The sequence below is a fragment of the Cynara cardunculus genome (genome assembly GCF_001531365.2).
Source record: "Cynara cardunculus var. scolymus isolate 2C chromosome LG 2, CcrdV1, whole genome shotgun sequence".
NCBI lineage: Eukaryota > Viridiplantae > Streptophyta > Magnoliopsida > Asterales > Asteraceae > Cynara > Cynara cardunculus.
Genome location: NC_037529.1, coordinates 66,823,669 through 66,840,234, shown reverse-complemented (window position 1 = coordinate 66,840,234; position 16,566 = coordinate 66,823,669). Strand labels below are relative to the sequence as shown.

Below are 16,566 nucleotides of genomic sequence, written 5' to 3'. Positions count from 1 at the left end.
TGTTAAAAGTTCTCTCATTCATCTTCCATTCAATTCCTCTAGAACTTTCGGTCTCGCCCTCGATCTCTTGATTCTTTGCTCTTGGTGTAAATCGAACACATTTGTCGAGTCGTTTAAATATGTTGGATTTTAAATATATTGGATTTTATACTATCATACAATTTTTTTTATTAATAGACTGTAATTGGAACCATAACTCTTATTTATTCAAATTGTATTAATATGTAAAGACCAAGTGTAACTGATATCATCGTTAAATATTTTCTAATAAAACCAATGAAACTTTAAAATCGTTAAAATTCACGGCTCCCGCTGTATTACGCGGGTACACAACTAGTTATAAATCATAAGGACGAAAATAACAATGATTTATTATTTAAACACAAGAACGAAAATCGTAACTTTGAATAAACCATAGGGATGAAAAATGTAATTTTTAACATATGATTTTTTATTGTAATCTTTTCCAAAAAAAAAAGTAATAATCAAAATCTAATATAAAGATTTCCTTATTATCTTTTAAAAAAAATTAATTATTTTTATTATTTTTATTTTAAAAAATTATTGTAAAGATTTAGTTTTAAAAAACTCTAAAATCTCAATTATCCGAATTCTATTCTGTAACGATGATGAATCAGGGGATTCCGTTTGATCCACCAACTACCGGAGAACTCGATTCGTAATCCCTTTGCCGGTGCCCGGTGCGATTAACTCGATGAGAATCCCGATTCAACCTCCCCCTGAATCCCAATCCAACATCGAGAACAACCTTCTCGTACCTCTCAACCCCACCACCATGGATCACCCACCAAAATCCTACTGGCGATTCAGCAAACATGACTTCTATCCCGAACCCTCTTTCCAAAACTTCTCCGCCTACAAGTCGGCATTCTCCCAAACCCTCCACCGTCTCCACGATCGCTGCCTCGGCCGATCCACCGATGTCAACGAACTCATTGAACTCAAAAAACAAAGCGAAAACGAGATGCAAAAGTGTCTCACTTGGGTTGATCTAATCTGGCTTGGATTCGGCTCCGTTGTCGGCTCCGGCATCTTCACCATCACCGGTCTCGAAGCCCGAAACGACGCCGGACCATCGATCGTCTTATCTTACGCTCTATCCGGCTTATCCGCCCTCTTCTCGGTTTTTTGCTACACAGAGTTCGCCGTTGAAATTCCTATCGCCGGCGGTTCGTTCTCGTTTCTCCGTGTCGAATTGGGCGATTTCATCGCCTTCATTGCCGCTGGTAATCACTCTACATCAAAATTTCCGTTTGATTTCATACAGTAATCACTAAACATCAAACTAATTTTTCCGATTTGGATGTTGAATTAATCAATTTGATGTCGGTTTCAAGGTAACATTCTATTGGAGGCTGTTGCCGGTGCGGCCGGCTTAGCTCGATCTTTTTCATCATACTTTGCGAGTATGTTCAGTTCTAATCCAGATTTTCTTCGGATTCGGATCGATTCATTTGCAGAAGGTTTCAATCTATTAGACCCTATTGCTGTTATAATCTTATTTATAGCAAACATGGTAGCCATGAAAGGAACTAAACTGACATCAGTTTCGAATATGATTCTTTCGATGATTAGTTCTTTGATCATCGTTTTCATAATCATCGTTGGGTTTGTGCACGCCAAGCGTTCGAATTTAGAACCATTCTTCCCATATGGACCCGAAGGTGTGTTTCGAGCTGCTGCTGTTGTTTACTGGTCGTATACTGGTTTCGATATGGTTGCTAATATGGCCGAAGAGACTAAAAAACCGGCTAGAGACATACCTTTGGGTTTAGTCGGTTCGATGTCCATGATCAGTGTGGTCTACTGTTTGATGGCATTGGCTCTTACGATGATGGTGAAGTACACCGAGATAGATCGAGATGCAGCCTATTCGGTTGCATTTGAGAAAATCGGGATGAAATGGGCTAAATATGTGGTGAGCTTGTGTGCTCTAAAGGGTATGCTTACGAGTATGCTAATCGGGTCAATGGGTCAAGCTCGATACACGACTCAAATAGCCCGAGCCCACATGATCCCACCCTGGTTTGCTTTAGTCCATCCCAAAACCGGAACCCCAATTTACGCCACTCTTTTGGTCACCACAATCAGCTGCATCGTTGCTCTTTTCTCGAGCTTGGACGTTTTATCGAGCGTGTTATCGTTTAGTACTCTCTTTATATTCATGCTCATGGCTATTGCGTTACTCGTGAGACGCTATTACGTGAAGGAGACCACATCTTCACGCGATTTAGCCAAGTTTATGGCTTGTTTATTGGTCACAATTGGTTCGTCTATTGGAATAACGGCACTTTGGGGTGTGAACCGGAAAGGGTGGGTCGGGTATGCGGTGTGTGGTGGGTTGTGGTTCACGGGTGTTACAGGAATGACAGTGGCTCGAAAGCAGAGGGTTCCGAAGGTTTGGGGGGTTCCGCTGGTTCCGTGGTTGCCTGCGCTATCGATTCTGATGAATGTGTTTCTGATAGGGTCATTGGGTGGGATAGCGTTCAAGAGGTTCTTTATATGCAGTGGTGTGATGCTGGTTTACTATCTTCTTGTTGGGGTTCATGCAACTTATGATTTGGCTCATCAAGATCCTTCGGAATCGACTATCGAAAAAGGAAAGGAGAATATAGACGGAGAGAGGTTGTAGCGAACATGGTTCGATTCATTTGTTGTCGGTAAATACGTGAACAGTTTGGCAAATTTGATGATATTTTGTTTGGATTCTGATTGCAAAAACTTTTTATGTACATTTTTTCACCCGTTAAGGTGTTTACTGAAACAGTTATGCTATTTTTTGGGTAGATGACAGGTCTGTATATAACGAGTTTGGTTCAGTTTTTAGGTCAAAACAAATTAAAGAACATAATTGTATAGTTTTTTCGTTTTAAACCCGCAGCTATTGGTTTGGATTTGGAGTTGGTTAGGCCCAAAGAAAACCGACACTGTTTGATTATTGGTTTTAGTTTGTATGTTAAATGACGCACACTAAGGATATGTTTAGTATTGGCTTAATGGGTTGTATAGTCAATATAGCTTATTCGGTTTAGTCATAACTAGTTGTTCAGTTGTGGCTTAATATGAAAAATAAGAGCTTATTCGGTAAGCTTGAGGAGGGTGCTTGTTTTTATTTGGACCAAATTATTTATCAACATACCTTTTTCTTAAAAGCATGTCTCGAGCCTCAAACAAATGAAAACCCTCGTTCGGCGCTCTTTCCTCCTTCCTCTGGTGTCGTCCTTGTTTCCTCCGCATGAATTCTACTTTTTAAATTAAAATTTAGTTGATTTTTTGTTATTAGCTAATAAAAATCCTACATTTTGGAAAAAATTACCAACCATATGAGACGGTCAACTTATATCTATATTTATGATTTCAAAAGTACTTTTGTTTTTTTTTTCTCCAATACATTGTTGATTCCTTGTTACATACTATTTAGTGTATTGATCTTAAGTACTCTCTAATCTCTAAAACAAGAATAAGCTCTTGAACTATAACCAATATAGACTTTTGATTCTAAGATTGATGGCTTCGAAAAAGATTGTTTTTACCTGATGAAAAACATTAAGATGAGGTGAGATGAAAACTCAACTGATTTATATTGATTTATATAGAATATTACTCTCTGAATGGTCAACATTGTAACCCCTTAATGATGTCAATCTATATAGTAAAGATATATTATACGTTGTTTTTCTATGGTGGAACCAATTGACAAAGCTATGTAAAAATGATAGAATGGATAACATAATTTATAAACAATTGTTGATTGATTTTATGCCTAGAAATACTCGAAACATGATTTTATATGAATTATTAATATTTTTTAAAATCAATTTTATTTTTAATAACAAAAACAATATATTGAAGAAAACATTCATCAACTTATTATAAGTCAGAAGGGTTTAACTTTTTTAAAAACTCATTGTTACCGATTTGGTATCGGTATAAATTATTTATCTAAACACTCGATGCTTTTTATCGGTGCTAACTATAATAAGTCAATAAATTGTTTTTATAAGAAAAAAAAAAAAAAAAATTGATAGCCGGCACCTATCCAATATGCAACACCGAACCTCCCAAAGATCCATTGATTCTCGATCGGATGATGACAATACCGAAACTTGATCAGGCCTCAATCGTTCTTATAAAGAAAAAGTACGAATCCAGCCTTTGAATTCCATTCAACGGTACAGAATGCCAGGCAGAGAAAACTCCCAAGATTCAGAGTCACGGAGGATTTCTGTGTAAGTCAAATTCGTATAAACCCTACTTTCTCTGTTTTAGTTTCATTTCAATTTTCTGATGTTCGCTTGTTTTACGTCTGTGTTTTATAATGAAAGATGTTTCTTTTGGTATACGGATGCAAGTTCCACCTAATTTAGGCCTAGTTTTATGCGATACAAGTGTTTGATTATAGCCCCTTTTACAACTTCATAATTACTCCTGGGCGATGAACTAGTTTTATGGAATCAATACTGGACTCTAGTTTTGGAAGGGATGGAGTGTTTCGGGGTTTTGTTGTGGAAATTTGATACGCGTGAGGGGATTCTGTTTATCTTGTCGGGTTCAATTTCGTTTTTCCAAATGATAACTTAGCGACATGTGATGGACTATTCATTAAATTGATGCATGTTTGGGAACTTTGATTTCATCGCTTGGAAATAGAATTGGATCATGATTAGTTCAAGTTCGAACGTAATGAACTTGATTCTGATTTCATATCTTGACGTTCAATGCTCCAAACACCAATTCACGCAATTGATTTCTGAGGAATTAGGGTTCGTTATGTGGTTTGAGATCTTATGTTGGGAATATTTCCTCTGTATAGCAGTTAGGGTCTGTTTGTTATGAGCTTAATGAGCTTAATGGGACTCATAGCTTATTCGGTGATCCGTTCGAAGATTTCGAACACGTCGTCTTTGAATGGATGCTCAAACAAAAGATTCAAATCAAAAGAACTCGATAAGGAAACAGAAAGTACCTTGGAGGCCCCCTTTTTTACTCTCTTCCATTCACTTCTTATATAACAAAGAGAAATGGAAGGCTTCCTCATTGTTTTGGACGTGGGTAGTTCCTCTCATACACATGCATGGCAACACTTCCCCACTTCCAAGTTTTTCTCCCCTCTTTCTTTTGGAGGACGTGGCTTTTTTTTATAACAGGTTTTGACCTCACGATCGTCCCAGATCATTCAGTCAACTATACATGACTGATTGGTAGTGGCTTAATGGTACTGAAAGTGGCTTATTTGATAAGCTTATAGGTGGAGCTTTATGCAGAAAGTAAAAAAAAAAAATCCAAACCTCCCCTCCCAATTAAAAAACACGCTCCTTCCATCTTGAAAGAACCCTCCCAAACGAAAACCTCCCAATCTATATAAACAAATTAATCCATATAGGACTTAATGGAAAACCAACCAAACAGCCCCTTAGACGCAAAAGGCACTAATCCCATGTTAATCTTCTCTCACCTCTACTGTGGAGTGCTTGTTAAGATAAATTACTCTTGCTGATTTCCCCATGCCTATTTATGGTCTACATGTGAGTTGTTGTTTACACATATTTGACTGTAATATACAAGGAAAAATATACAAAGCATTTGTTGTGTTCAATGGTTCATTAATTTTTTAGACATTTGAACACCCATATGAACATGAGGATAGAAACCGTGATTTTTTTGTGGGGGGGAGCCCGGAGGAGATGGGGCAGGCCGAGGAGGACGTGGGGTGAGCAACTGACGATAGACATGGAAGCCTTAGGCATTTTCGAGGACATGAACTTTGATATGATGTGTGACCTGTAGGATATAGCTAGGCTAAGCAGAGGAGGAAGGGTCCTCGAGAGGTAGTGGGTGGGGGTAACTGGTAAGGTAGGGAGCCTGGAGATAGGCGACCAGAGCCCTAATGGGCTCGTTGTCTTACACTAATTATCTTCCTTTGTACCTGCTTATGTTTCTTTTGTGCGACTTACTTTTCCCTTCCCGTGGTTTCCTTCTCTTAATTTGTTGCTAGCCTTAATCTTCGTTCTTTTTCTTTCTTTCTTCTCCCTTTTTTCTATTTGTTCAGCCTTGTCGGGCTAGTTTCTTTTTTGGCGCACACTTTTTGCATGCAAGGGATCTTCAGGGAAACAACCGCTCTACTCTCCGGGGTAGAGGTCAGGTCTGCATGCATCTCACTCCTCCTGGACCCCACCTCCGAGGGGGATATACCGGGCTCTTTTGGTTTGTTTTAGTTTAACACCCATATGAAATTTATGTCTTCGCCTGTTTGCCATGTCTTAGGCTTTTGTTCTTTTACAGCTGTTGAAATATTAGAAATGAAAATTTCCTTTTTTTGATAAAGTTTAATACTTGTGACTTGGATGTCTTGTTTCTCGAGTCCTTTATGAGGATGAATCCAGAAAGTTCGAAGTTTTTAAAGAGCACACAGTTTCTTTCTACCTTGATCAACCAAAATTCATGTTACTCCCTGCATCACACCTTTTCAAACTGGGATCTGATTTTGTATAATGTGGTAAGCCAGCCTTGCAACTAATGACTCTGCAGTTCTGGATTTTGTTCAAACTTGATGGAAATTTGGATTCTTTCACCAGATAACATACATCTGCACGATGGGCATAATATTACTTTTTTTTTCCTCAGGTAAATTGTCACACCGAATGTGACCACATGATCTACAATTTATAGTGAGAACTAGGCAAGTAGACACTGTTGGTCTTGAAGAAAGCGTGAAATTCGGGATCACTCATCTCTTTTCTTCCTGTTTTATACTTCCTATTCTTTTTGGACGATGACTGGTGTTTAAACGATGGTTTGTGTTTCGGGCCCTTGTGTTGATTAGGTCTAGATTATTGGACTTTACTAGGATGCATACATGAAATTGCTTATTTACATTGTTGTGAGGAAGGTGATGTTATTGTTTTTGATTATTTTTTTGCTTAGGGAATATGCCGCGTCATGATGATCGCCATGGTACTACACGTCTTCGTGTTGGCCATTTGGCTTCACGAACCAGATCACATGACCTGGAGGACGTATTTAGCAGATACGGAAGGTAAACAGTTCTAGTGGTAGTTTACTCTGTGCACCTTACTGTAGATACCGACATGATAACTTCATATATTGCCAATTTGGCATGAAATTTGTTCATGTTGGTCCTTAAGAAATCTACTGTATAGATATTTTTTGTTTTCGTTTTCTCATCTTGTTTTTGTGATCCTAATCTTGTGGATATGAATGTATACTTGTTTATGATGTCATACGCATACACCCACGTATGTTTGCCGTGTCCCCATCATGGCATGCTAGGTTGGAAATATTACTGCTGCTGTTGTAGTAGCTTATTTTATTTTCTGGGTATTACTTCATCAAGGTGTGTAGAATTAAGACATTGCCAAGCCACATTGTTGGCTTGAGTTTATGTTTCGTTGTTTCAAAAACTACCCCTGCCAAGTGTCAAATAAATTTAACTTGATGATCTTTCTGAAGGCTCATGGGTTTAACCCAACCTGGAGGTATATGGTGAGACTTGAGAGGTTGCCCTTGATCGAATGAGTCGCTATTCATGCAGCGTTTATAGGAGACTGGCGATTCTTTCTGTAATGTTTTTGCGTATTTTTTGATGTAAATGGCAACAATCTCAAAGTGGTGTTTAGTTCATCTTTGAGGGGCAAAGTATCAACCCTTCGGTACTTAATCTCGTGATGGCGTTACTATTTTTGGCGATGTTTACGCAGAATACATGATGTGGATATGAAGCGTGGCATTGCCTTCGTGGTATGTACTTACTAATTTTAATTACTGTTCCCTGTCGTGCTTTGGGATTGTTGCTTTTGCAGGGAATATTGTTCTTTTTCCATTTCATGTGTATTCTATTGTAGGTATGACCTTTGCTTTCCTGCTTTTCTCTTCATTTGTCTGCCTATAGGAATTCAGCGACCCACAAGATGCTGATGATGCACGGCATCGCTTGAATGGTTGTGACGTGGATGGAAGTCGTATTGTGGTGGAACTCGCAAAGGGGGTATGATCTTCTAATTGTTTGGTGCTTGGTTCTTTGTGTTATTTTTTTCTATATATGCGTGTGTGTATAGAATGTGCAGGGCCTATTTCTCAACACTCTACTTTTGTTGTATGTCAGATGGCTTACAAATAATATATGTCTGTTTCCTGTTCCTTTTGGAGTAAATGAGGATCTGGATTTGTATGTTTGACCATTTAGGTATGCTTATTACCATTTGTTGTGCTTAGAGGGTACTTTGACTTGTGAGGAAGAGGTGGTGGTGGTGCCTCAGGTGGCTCTCGTGAATTTATGGGCAGAGATCCTCCTCCAGCGTCAGGTTGTTGCTTTAATTGTGGGCTCGAGATTGCAAAGCTGGCGACTGGAAGAACAAATGCTATCATATCATTGTGGTTTGAGGGGTTAAACCGCCCAAACCGGACCGCGAACACCTCTAGCAGCTACATGTTCTTTTTTACATTCTTGGTCCCTCAACTTTTAGGGTGCCTTTGATACATCGAACAGAACAAATCATAATAGAGATCACTGTTCCATGTTTTGCAGTATTTTTATGTGGAACATATATGAACAAAGTGGAACAAACGTGTCCCCACTCCATGGAACAAGCCTATATTTTACCAAACGTCTCACTCTTTACATTCTATCCATTCTTTAAGTTTTATATATTGTATTTTATCCTTTTTGAACATTTAAATTACTGTTTCTTAAAATATTATTTTTCTTATTTTATGTAATAATATAGATAAGGTATAAAATAAAAATTCAAAATTAATGAACTTCATGTTTTTGTGTCATTTTAATCGTCTTGAATAGTATGTTTTGTTATAAAAATATTTAATTTAAGAAATTGCATAAAGTAATCAAAATATATAATATTATATAAACAATTCATTGAGGGTAAATTGGTCATTTTATCAGTTATGTTGTGTCTTATTAAACGCTAAACAATTGTTACGTCTTGTTTGGGTACCAAATGCACCCTTATTGTTTCCGATGAGAACAAAAAAAATTATATCTTGTACACTCTAAAGGATTACTTGTTCTATAGATCTCCTGATTTACTCGGAGACATGTCATTTGAAGTTTCTTAAATTATTATTTTTCTAATTCGCTTTTCTTTTGGTTCTTGGTTTTATACGTGTCCAGCCGATCTTGGTCACCTGCAAAATGGGAGCGGAACACCGATGGGAAAAAACAGAGTCCTAGGAGGCACGGTGCTTCACCACCACCATCACCACCAACCAGAGGGGTTGCCCGTCACCGTCAAGTAATTTTATCTTATGGGAGTTCTGTTAGAGCTCGATACTTTAAATGATAGACTTTTGATCCGTTTTCGGTTATGACACACCTCATCTTAAGTCTCGTAGGATGGGGATGTTAAATGCAAAGGAATATAGTTGAATCCATTTTGAAAACTTGGGGCTAATGCCTAATTTGGTTGTTCTACCACAAAAAATACATGGTCCTGAATCGCAACCTTCTAAGTTCCTAAAGTTTGGTATAATAGGATGGTGAACCGGATAAGAGAATGGAAGTGGATAAGTTATTTGTCTCGTGTTTATATGAGTAGGATTGGATATGACAAGGCTAGACAAACTGCTCCTACATCTTGTTTAATAAATTTTCACACACATAAAAACATACGTATCTCTTACCGTGTGGTCAAAAGTACCTAGAGGTTTCAGGTTCGAATCCAATGAGGAATAAAAATTCTCGTGTGGTCACGAATATTCAAATACGGTGATTTCGAACTATCCGTAAAGCTAGTGATCGTCCCAAAAACAATCAGCTCGCATAATAAGTTGGATATACATGTTAATAAAAAAAAATAGCAACCTATGTGCAAAAGTTGCATTATACATGATGGAACAATATTGTCCAATTCCAATGTACCAAACACAAGATTGAGATGACCATCCAGAATGGTTGTTTCCTTTTTCAGGTTCATCAAAAGGTTCTGACAGACAACACCATAACGATTGACTTTTCTCGATTAGCGTAGCTTTGACTGTTTGACTCTTTTTTTTTTTTGTAAATTTATTATATTTTTATTTTAATAAGTTTAAATATATTCATGTAAGTAAATCTAAATAAGTGTCAATTAATAATTAATCATAAACAATGATATTTTATTAATTTTGGTCATTTATTTTCATAAGTTTAACTTTTTATATAAGTACATGATTTTATTATTAAGGAACCAAACTATTGTTGGTCTACTGGTATTGTAGTTTCTAGTCTTTTAGAAGGTTAGAGTTCAAACCTCATTGAATTTGAGGAGGTTGTGTGAGTTTATTTGTTGTATTTACCGTATATAAATATTATATACTTAAAAAAATAAGTCATTTATTAAGGATCGGTGTCTTTGGGGTTTAAACCGGGTTTTTCAAGAAGCTATCGTTGTTGTTGTAGATGATTGTCTAAGTCACAATTTATTATGTTTAAAGCTCATGTTCTCATCTTGTTTCTTGTGCTTCTGTTAAGTGCGATAAATAAGGGGTTGTTTGTCTACCTCTTAATAGTTCTATTAAAATATAGTCTCTGAATCATTATGAGGTGAATGTTGTTTGAAGAAAAAAGGTCTATCTCTTAATGATTCTAAAACCCTCTGAATGATTTTGTATAATGGGCATCTCTTAATCATTGAACGTCCTAATTTTATTGTAAACAATTACCAAACAATTATATTTCATTTTACACTATATCACGAGACCCTCTTAATCATTCTGACCACTTAATAATTTTGCACCAAATCATTCAACAACTGCCAAACAATCCCTAAGTTTACTGTATTATGTTTTCATAAATTGTAAAATGTATAAATAGAAATTAATATGAAAAATGATTTTTTATTTAATATTTTATTAATAAATGAATATATACACACAAGTAAATGGATTATTAAAACTGAATAATTATTACCATGAAATAAAATTGATATTTAAGTAATAAAATTGATTTATGTAAAAAATAATATGAAATTGGTGGTAAAAAGTATGTGGAACCTATAAAATAGTTGTAAACATTTTTTTACGGTGGAGTTTGACTAAGGGTCTGTTTGTTTTTTCAAAATTGACTTTTAATACATTTAAAGATTGATCCGTTCAGAGTTTGAGTATTAAGAGCGTTTGTTTTTTTCTTTTCTTTAAATAAGAGCTTAAAAGCTATAAATATCATCTGAAATTTTAAGTAATAAACGTATTACTTAATACCTCTTAATCCTAATCCGTCCTCTATCAAATGGTTCATATTTTGGGGGCTAGAAGAAATTTATTAGCAAAAATTATTTATTTTTTATACTTTTTCGAAAACTATTTATCTTTTATATTTTTACACTAGTTTGACCAATTCAGATTTCAGACTTCAGACGTGAAACAAACGGTTTTACTGATGTAGATTTCAAACTTCAACACCACCTCTTATAAATTAGAAGTAAAATCGACATTTTATTACATGTAAATAAAGTACAGAATGATGAAAATCAAGGTGTGTCGTTCACGATACATAAAATATTCAGCCAGAGCTGCTCTTGTATAAGGAGCGAGGTATTGTAAGTAGCAGGGGAATCCGCCGTTTCGGCTACCACAATAGCATATTCCATCACGCCCCTTTCCTGAAAAGTAATTAATCAGCTACCCGAGTCGCTACTTGAGCCACAAATCACAAATAGTAAACTAAAAACAAAATTCTTTCGATGATGAAGTGAATCAAATACAACGTACAAATTGCAAAGCGAAAACATATCATATATGATTTTAAATTAAAATTTTAAATTCTGATTTTCAAACATATCAATTACGATTCTATGCTTTGTAAACCTTGATATCTCCATCAAACGGAGTAGGTATAGAGGGAGTAGCGAATACGAGGAGGAAGATAGCAGCGGTTATGATAGAGGGTAGGGGTGCTCAAAAACCCGACCAACCCGATTAACTCGATCAACCCAACCCAATCCAACGCCAAATAACTCAACTGGAAGTAACCCGATGTCTAATCAAGTTGTAAAATTTTTAAACCGTAGGTAATGGGGTTGATATTGGGTTACTATTATTTTAACTCAACCCAACCCGATAAACCCGATATCCTTTTATTTCTTAGATTTAATACGATTGTTGAATTTCTATTAGTATATAAATTAGACAATTACATTATCACGTACGCTCTTCATATGCACGTATTTTTAATCTATTCACATCTCTATATAACTCATTCGTATATATGTTTAGTAACTGTGAACATATATATGTAAATTGAGAAAAATTAACTGAATGTGATATACATAAGAAATATGAATAAGTTGTATCAAATGGTTGATGATGAAAAAGAAATTATTAGTAGAAAAATAACATATTCAAGGTCAGAAAAATATTTTTAATGTACCAAAGTACCAACCCGACCAACCCGTACGGTTTGGGTTGGGTTGGGTTAAGATTTTTCAAACCACAAGCATTGGGTTGGGTTGTTTAAATGTCTTCAACCCGATCAACCCAACTCATGAGCACCTCTAATAAAGGGTGTGACAACGTGGTTAAGCAACAAGGAAGGGGCGAGGCCGAGCAGAAGTGGGGAGAGGCAAGGTCGAGCAACAGGGAGAAGGCCTAATTAGGTAGAAAAAAAGGATAACATGGTTATGTCTAAATCCATAAAGCCAAATTGAATGATAGCTTCAACCGTCCGTCGACCATTGGCTCAACTAGTCCCGAATAAAATACGTTCACAGAATATTTGGAGGTATTCAATTATGTCGCAAACCTAATTAGATATAAAATGTTTGATAAATATTATCATTTAACGATGCATAAGATAATCATATTCAGCGTAGCTGATAATCTACTTTTAATATTTAATATTACAATGCTCGCTTTTAAAACATACATTCAAAAATTCCCGCTTTACCTGATATTATCTGATATTATAACATCTAAATACCCATATATGTCGGTATTCGACATCATCATAAATTTGTAACGATGTAATGTCTTTCCATAAGGGTCCATCCCTGTTTCATTCCATAAGGTCCATCCCCAATAAACACAACCAACTTGTATGGGAAGTATTTTGAGATCTAGATCTTTGACAACAAATGTATAACGCGTTTTTCAAGATAATTGAATGTCATTCCAATTCTATCGGATTCCAGTAGATAGAATGTCACATAAATATGATCGGTCTGCTGCAACTCAATGGTCAATTACCAAATACCATGTAATAAAGCATTCTTTAAGATTTTATCGTGTTCATCGTGTAAAGCTGGCTACTAAAAAGCTTGTGTAGTACAATTCTGTTGAGTGGTACATACCATCTAGAACCAGTGTACACGCATCTGCTCTCCTTTTCAAGGATGTTTGTACGTGACTGTCTTGAATTTTGTGTCTTTAAACATGTTGAAATCAATGTGTTGTCCTATCTGATGCTTATTTTATGTACTAAAACGTTCATTTTCTTACAGATAAAAATCCCCCATCTGTATTAAATAGCTCGAGGTAAACATTATCAAGATATACTAAAAATATAACGTAAAACGGATTCTCATTGATTATATAAAAATATTAAGTTCTCAATATGAACAAAATATTAAGACGATATGTGTTCTCATTTCCATAAAATGAAGCCTAAGGCAAAGCCAAAATTTATATTTAGCATGGTCCAGAGATCGAGAATATATAAAATTGAGATTAGGCAATGACAAGTAACGTTGGCTTATCGATTAAGACATTTTTGGGATGTATTGATTTTTCTCAAACATTAAGAGTGGACAAGATCGAGGCCGGCTCCACAGAAATCACTGTGAACAAAATTAAGACAACCCATACTAGCTTTTAAGTTCATACTACAACTAGCTCATAAATTTTAAATGCGGAAGTTCGCCTATATTTATGACTGGGTTCTCTATTAGATTTTTCGTTCTCTAATTCTTTTTGTCCATTCATATATATATATATATATATATATATATATATATATATGTATGTATGTATGTATGTATGTATGTATGTATGTATGTATGTATGTATGAATGATTGGATTCTCTCTTAGCTTTCATTTTCATGTTCTTCATCGGGTAAAGCTCTATGTGGTACAAATCTCTTATGTTGTACGATACCATGTGGAATTAGTGTACACACATTTCCTCTTTTTTTCAAGGGGTTTTTTTTGTACGTGGTTTTCTTGAAACTTGCAGCGTGATTGAAATCAATGTGGTGGGGTGTGAATATCAGTTTTAACTAAATTTGGTAGTTTCAGGTAAACTATTGACCTGATACGGCAAAATTGACATATCACCCTAAAAGTTATTCTTTTTGGATGGGTGAAGATTGATTTTAACGTACCATCTGTTCACGTTTTTCTATTTTATGTTCCTTTTTCTTGCAGATAAAGACCCTTCATTTGTATCAAATAGCTTAAGGTGAACATTAGTCATTATATATCAGAAATATAGTACAGTCATTATGCAGGTCATTAATAATCAAGAAGTATCCGTGATAATAATATTAATTTTTAGTATCAACGAAATAACAGTTATACAATACACATTTTTGTTTCTCAACATTCTCGTTTCCGTAAGTTGAAACCAGACCATGACCAAAATTTATATTCAACATGCTCGGAAGACTCGAGGATGTATCATATTTAGATTAGTCGATGACATATTAGATTGAAATACCGATCAAGGCCCTGTCTAATACACACTTACAGCTTCTTACTAAACAAGTGATGTTGACCCAATAAGAATAATTTTTCTTACCCACACACTCTGACCCACAAATGTCACTAAGGGGTTGTTTGTTTACCTTAATAGTTCTATTAAGAGGCAACATCTGAATCGTTAAGAGGTGAATCTTGTTTGGTAAAAAAAAATCTCTCTCTTAATTGTTCTAAAACCCCCTGAACGATTTTGTATCCTAGGTCTCCTTTAACCATTCAACGCCCTAAATTCATTGTAAACAATTACCAAACAATTATATTTCATTTTGCACTTTATCATGAGATCCTCTTAATCATTCTGACCACTTAATCATTTTGCACCAAATCATTCAGCTACTGCCAAACAGCCTCTAAGCGAGATATTGTCCTTGTAAAAATCAAGAGCCTCACGTATTCAATTAGCACTTGCTCGGTAATTATTTACATAATTTATGATGATAAACCATTCTAAGGATCCGTTAACCAAACGCTAATTGTTGAAGCGCTTACATACCACTTACTTATCGAATGAGTATGATAAGGATAGAGAACCTGAATGACAAATATCGAAAATCTTACCCGATAAGCAAATATGATTACTCTTATCCAATTAACGCTTACCGAACAAAATTCATTTATCAACAATTTTATCATATCATTCTTACGACCGAAAATGTTATATAGTAAAATTGACGATTTTTATCTGATAAATGATTACCTGGTTAACGTCGGTAAAGTGGACCTGGCTTGCTAGACCAAGGCCGGCTCCACCCGCCACATGGAGCGAAATGGGTTTCGAAGCCACTGTGAGCAGAATTTAAGGAAACCCATAACTTGTTTTTTTTATTATTAAAAAAATATAAATAAAAATGAAAAATGAAAAGGAGAATGTACGGCTTTTAGAGTAGGCGGGTATCACGTGTTGAAAGGAGCAGTAGACACGGAAATAAGTAGCGGACTGGACGCGTGCTATGGCCGGGGACAACCTTGTCATTCTCTCTCCACGTGGCACTCCCACATTCGTTCTTTCCAACGTCGGTAAACCGTATGCCCCCACTTGCCACTTGTTCAATTTACGCCAGCTTGGCCTCCATTTTCTTACGCTACCAGTCACGTGTCAATTTCTCTAAACTCAATCGTGGGTAGAGTTGTAATTTCAGGTTCTACAGTACAAGCAGATGATGCACGAGGTAAACGGGTGTGGGTTTGTCAGAAGGGTTTCATCCTTATCTCAAATGACATAATTGACCTTATCTCTTGAAATGAAAAGTCAAAAGGCTGTTTTGATGGTCTTTATCCATAAGCTAAAGTTTGGTACTCAAGTAGTGGTTGTAAGATTCCCCTCCTAATCTTTGCAATTAAAGTCAACCATATGTTTATCGATAACCATATTCAATTATTTAATAACCAATAATCTACCGGTTGGAAACAATTTTAACTGATAATAAAGTTTGAGTCTTTAAAGATCTCCTTTAAGAGTTATCATGTCGAATCTTATAAAATCACTGAAGATTTTGTTCTGACTTTGGGATTTATTGAGGGCGTATAAACTGGTCCAAATACCCATTGTTAATAAAAAGACCACCGATTTTGGAATCATACCATTCATCCGAATTTAATATTCGACGTTACAAAACTTGGATTATATATATATATATATAGGGAAGGGTTCAAACGAGAACCCATGTGATTTACGAGAATGCGAAAACAACCCAATAACCACATATTGTGATAAAAAGTAAAATTAAAAGATTTTTAAAACTAAAATTGAAATTTAAAAAGATTCAGAAAATATTAAAATTAAAAGGRTAATAATGGAAATSATATMATAAAATCTTTTAATACGATTACACGATCAT

General features: G+C 35.6%; 2 protein-coding genes across 5 annotated transcripts; both read left to right on the top strand.

Moving 5' to 3' along the window:
• Positions 1 to 695: 695 nt before the first annotated feature.
• LOC112507200 (cationic amino acid transporter 8, vacuolar) lies at positions 696 to 2,805 on the top strand. The gene is made up of 2 exons (XM_025111655.1): positions 696 to 1,247; positions 1,359 to 2,805. Exons 1-2 carry the CDS (start codon positions 716 to 718, stop codon positions 2,651 to 2,653), a joined length of 1,827 nt encoding a protein of 608 aa, XP_024967423.1. The 5' UTR covers positions 696 to 715; the 3' UTR covers positions 2,654 to 2,805.
• A 1,270-nt stretch (positions 2,806 to 4,075) lies between these two features.
• LOC112507177 (serine/arginine-rich splicing factor RS2Z33-like) lies at positions 4,076 to 8,645 on the top strand. Of its 4 annotated transcripts, none has more exons than XM_025111626.1 (5): positions 4,076 to 4,250; positions 6,946 to 7,057; positions 7,740 to 7,779; positions 7,931 to 8,026; positions 8,225 to 8,645. In XM_025111626.1, the coding sequence occupies exons 2-5, from the start codon at positions 6,951 to 6,953 to the stop codon at positions 8,270 to 8,272; spliced, it is 291 nt and encodes a 96-aa protein (XP_024967394.1). In that variant the 5' UTR covers positions 4,076 to 4,250; positions 6,946 to 6,950; the 3' UTR covers positions 8,273 to 8,645. The 4 variants fall into 4 exon arrangements, with proteins under 4 accessions (XP_024967394.1, XP_024967396.1, XP_024967393.1 ...); XM_025111628.1 differs by having other exon boundaries at positions 4,076 to 4,263; positions 8,254 to 8,645; XM_025111625.1 differs by having other exon boundaries at positions 4,076 to 4,263.
• Positions 8,646 to 16,566: the final 7,921 nt, after the last annotated feature.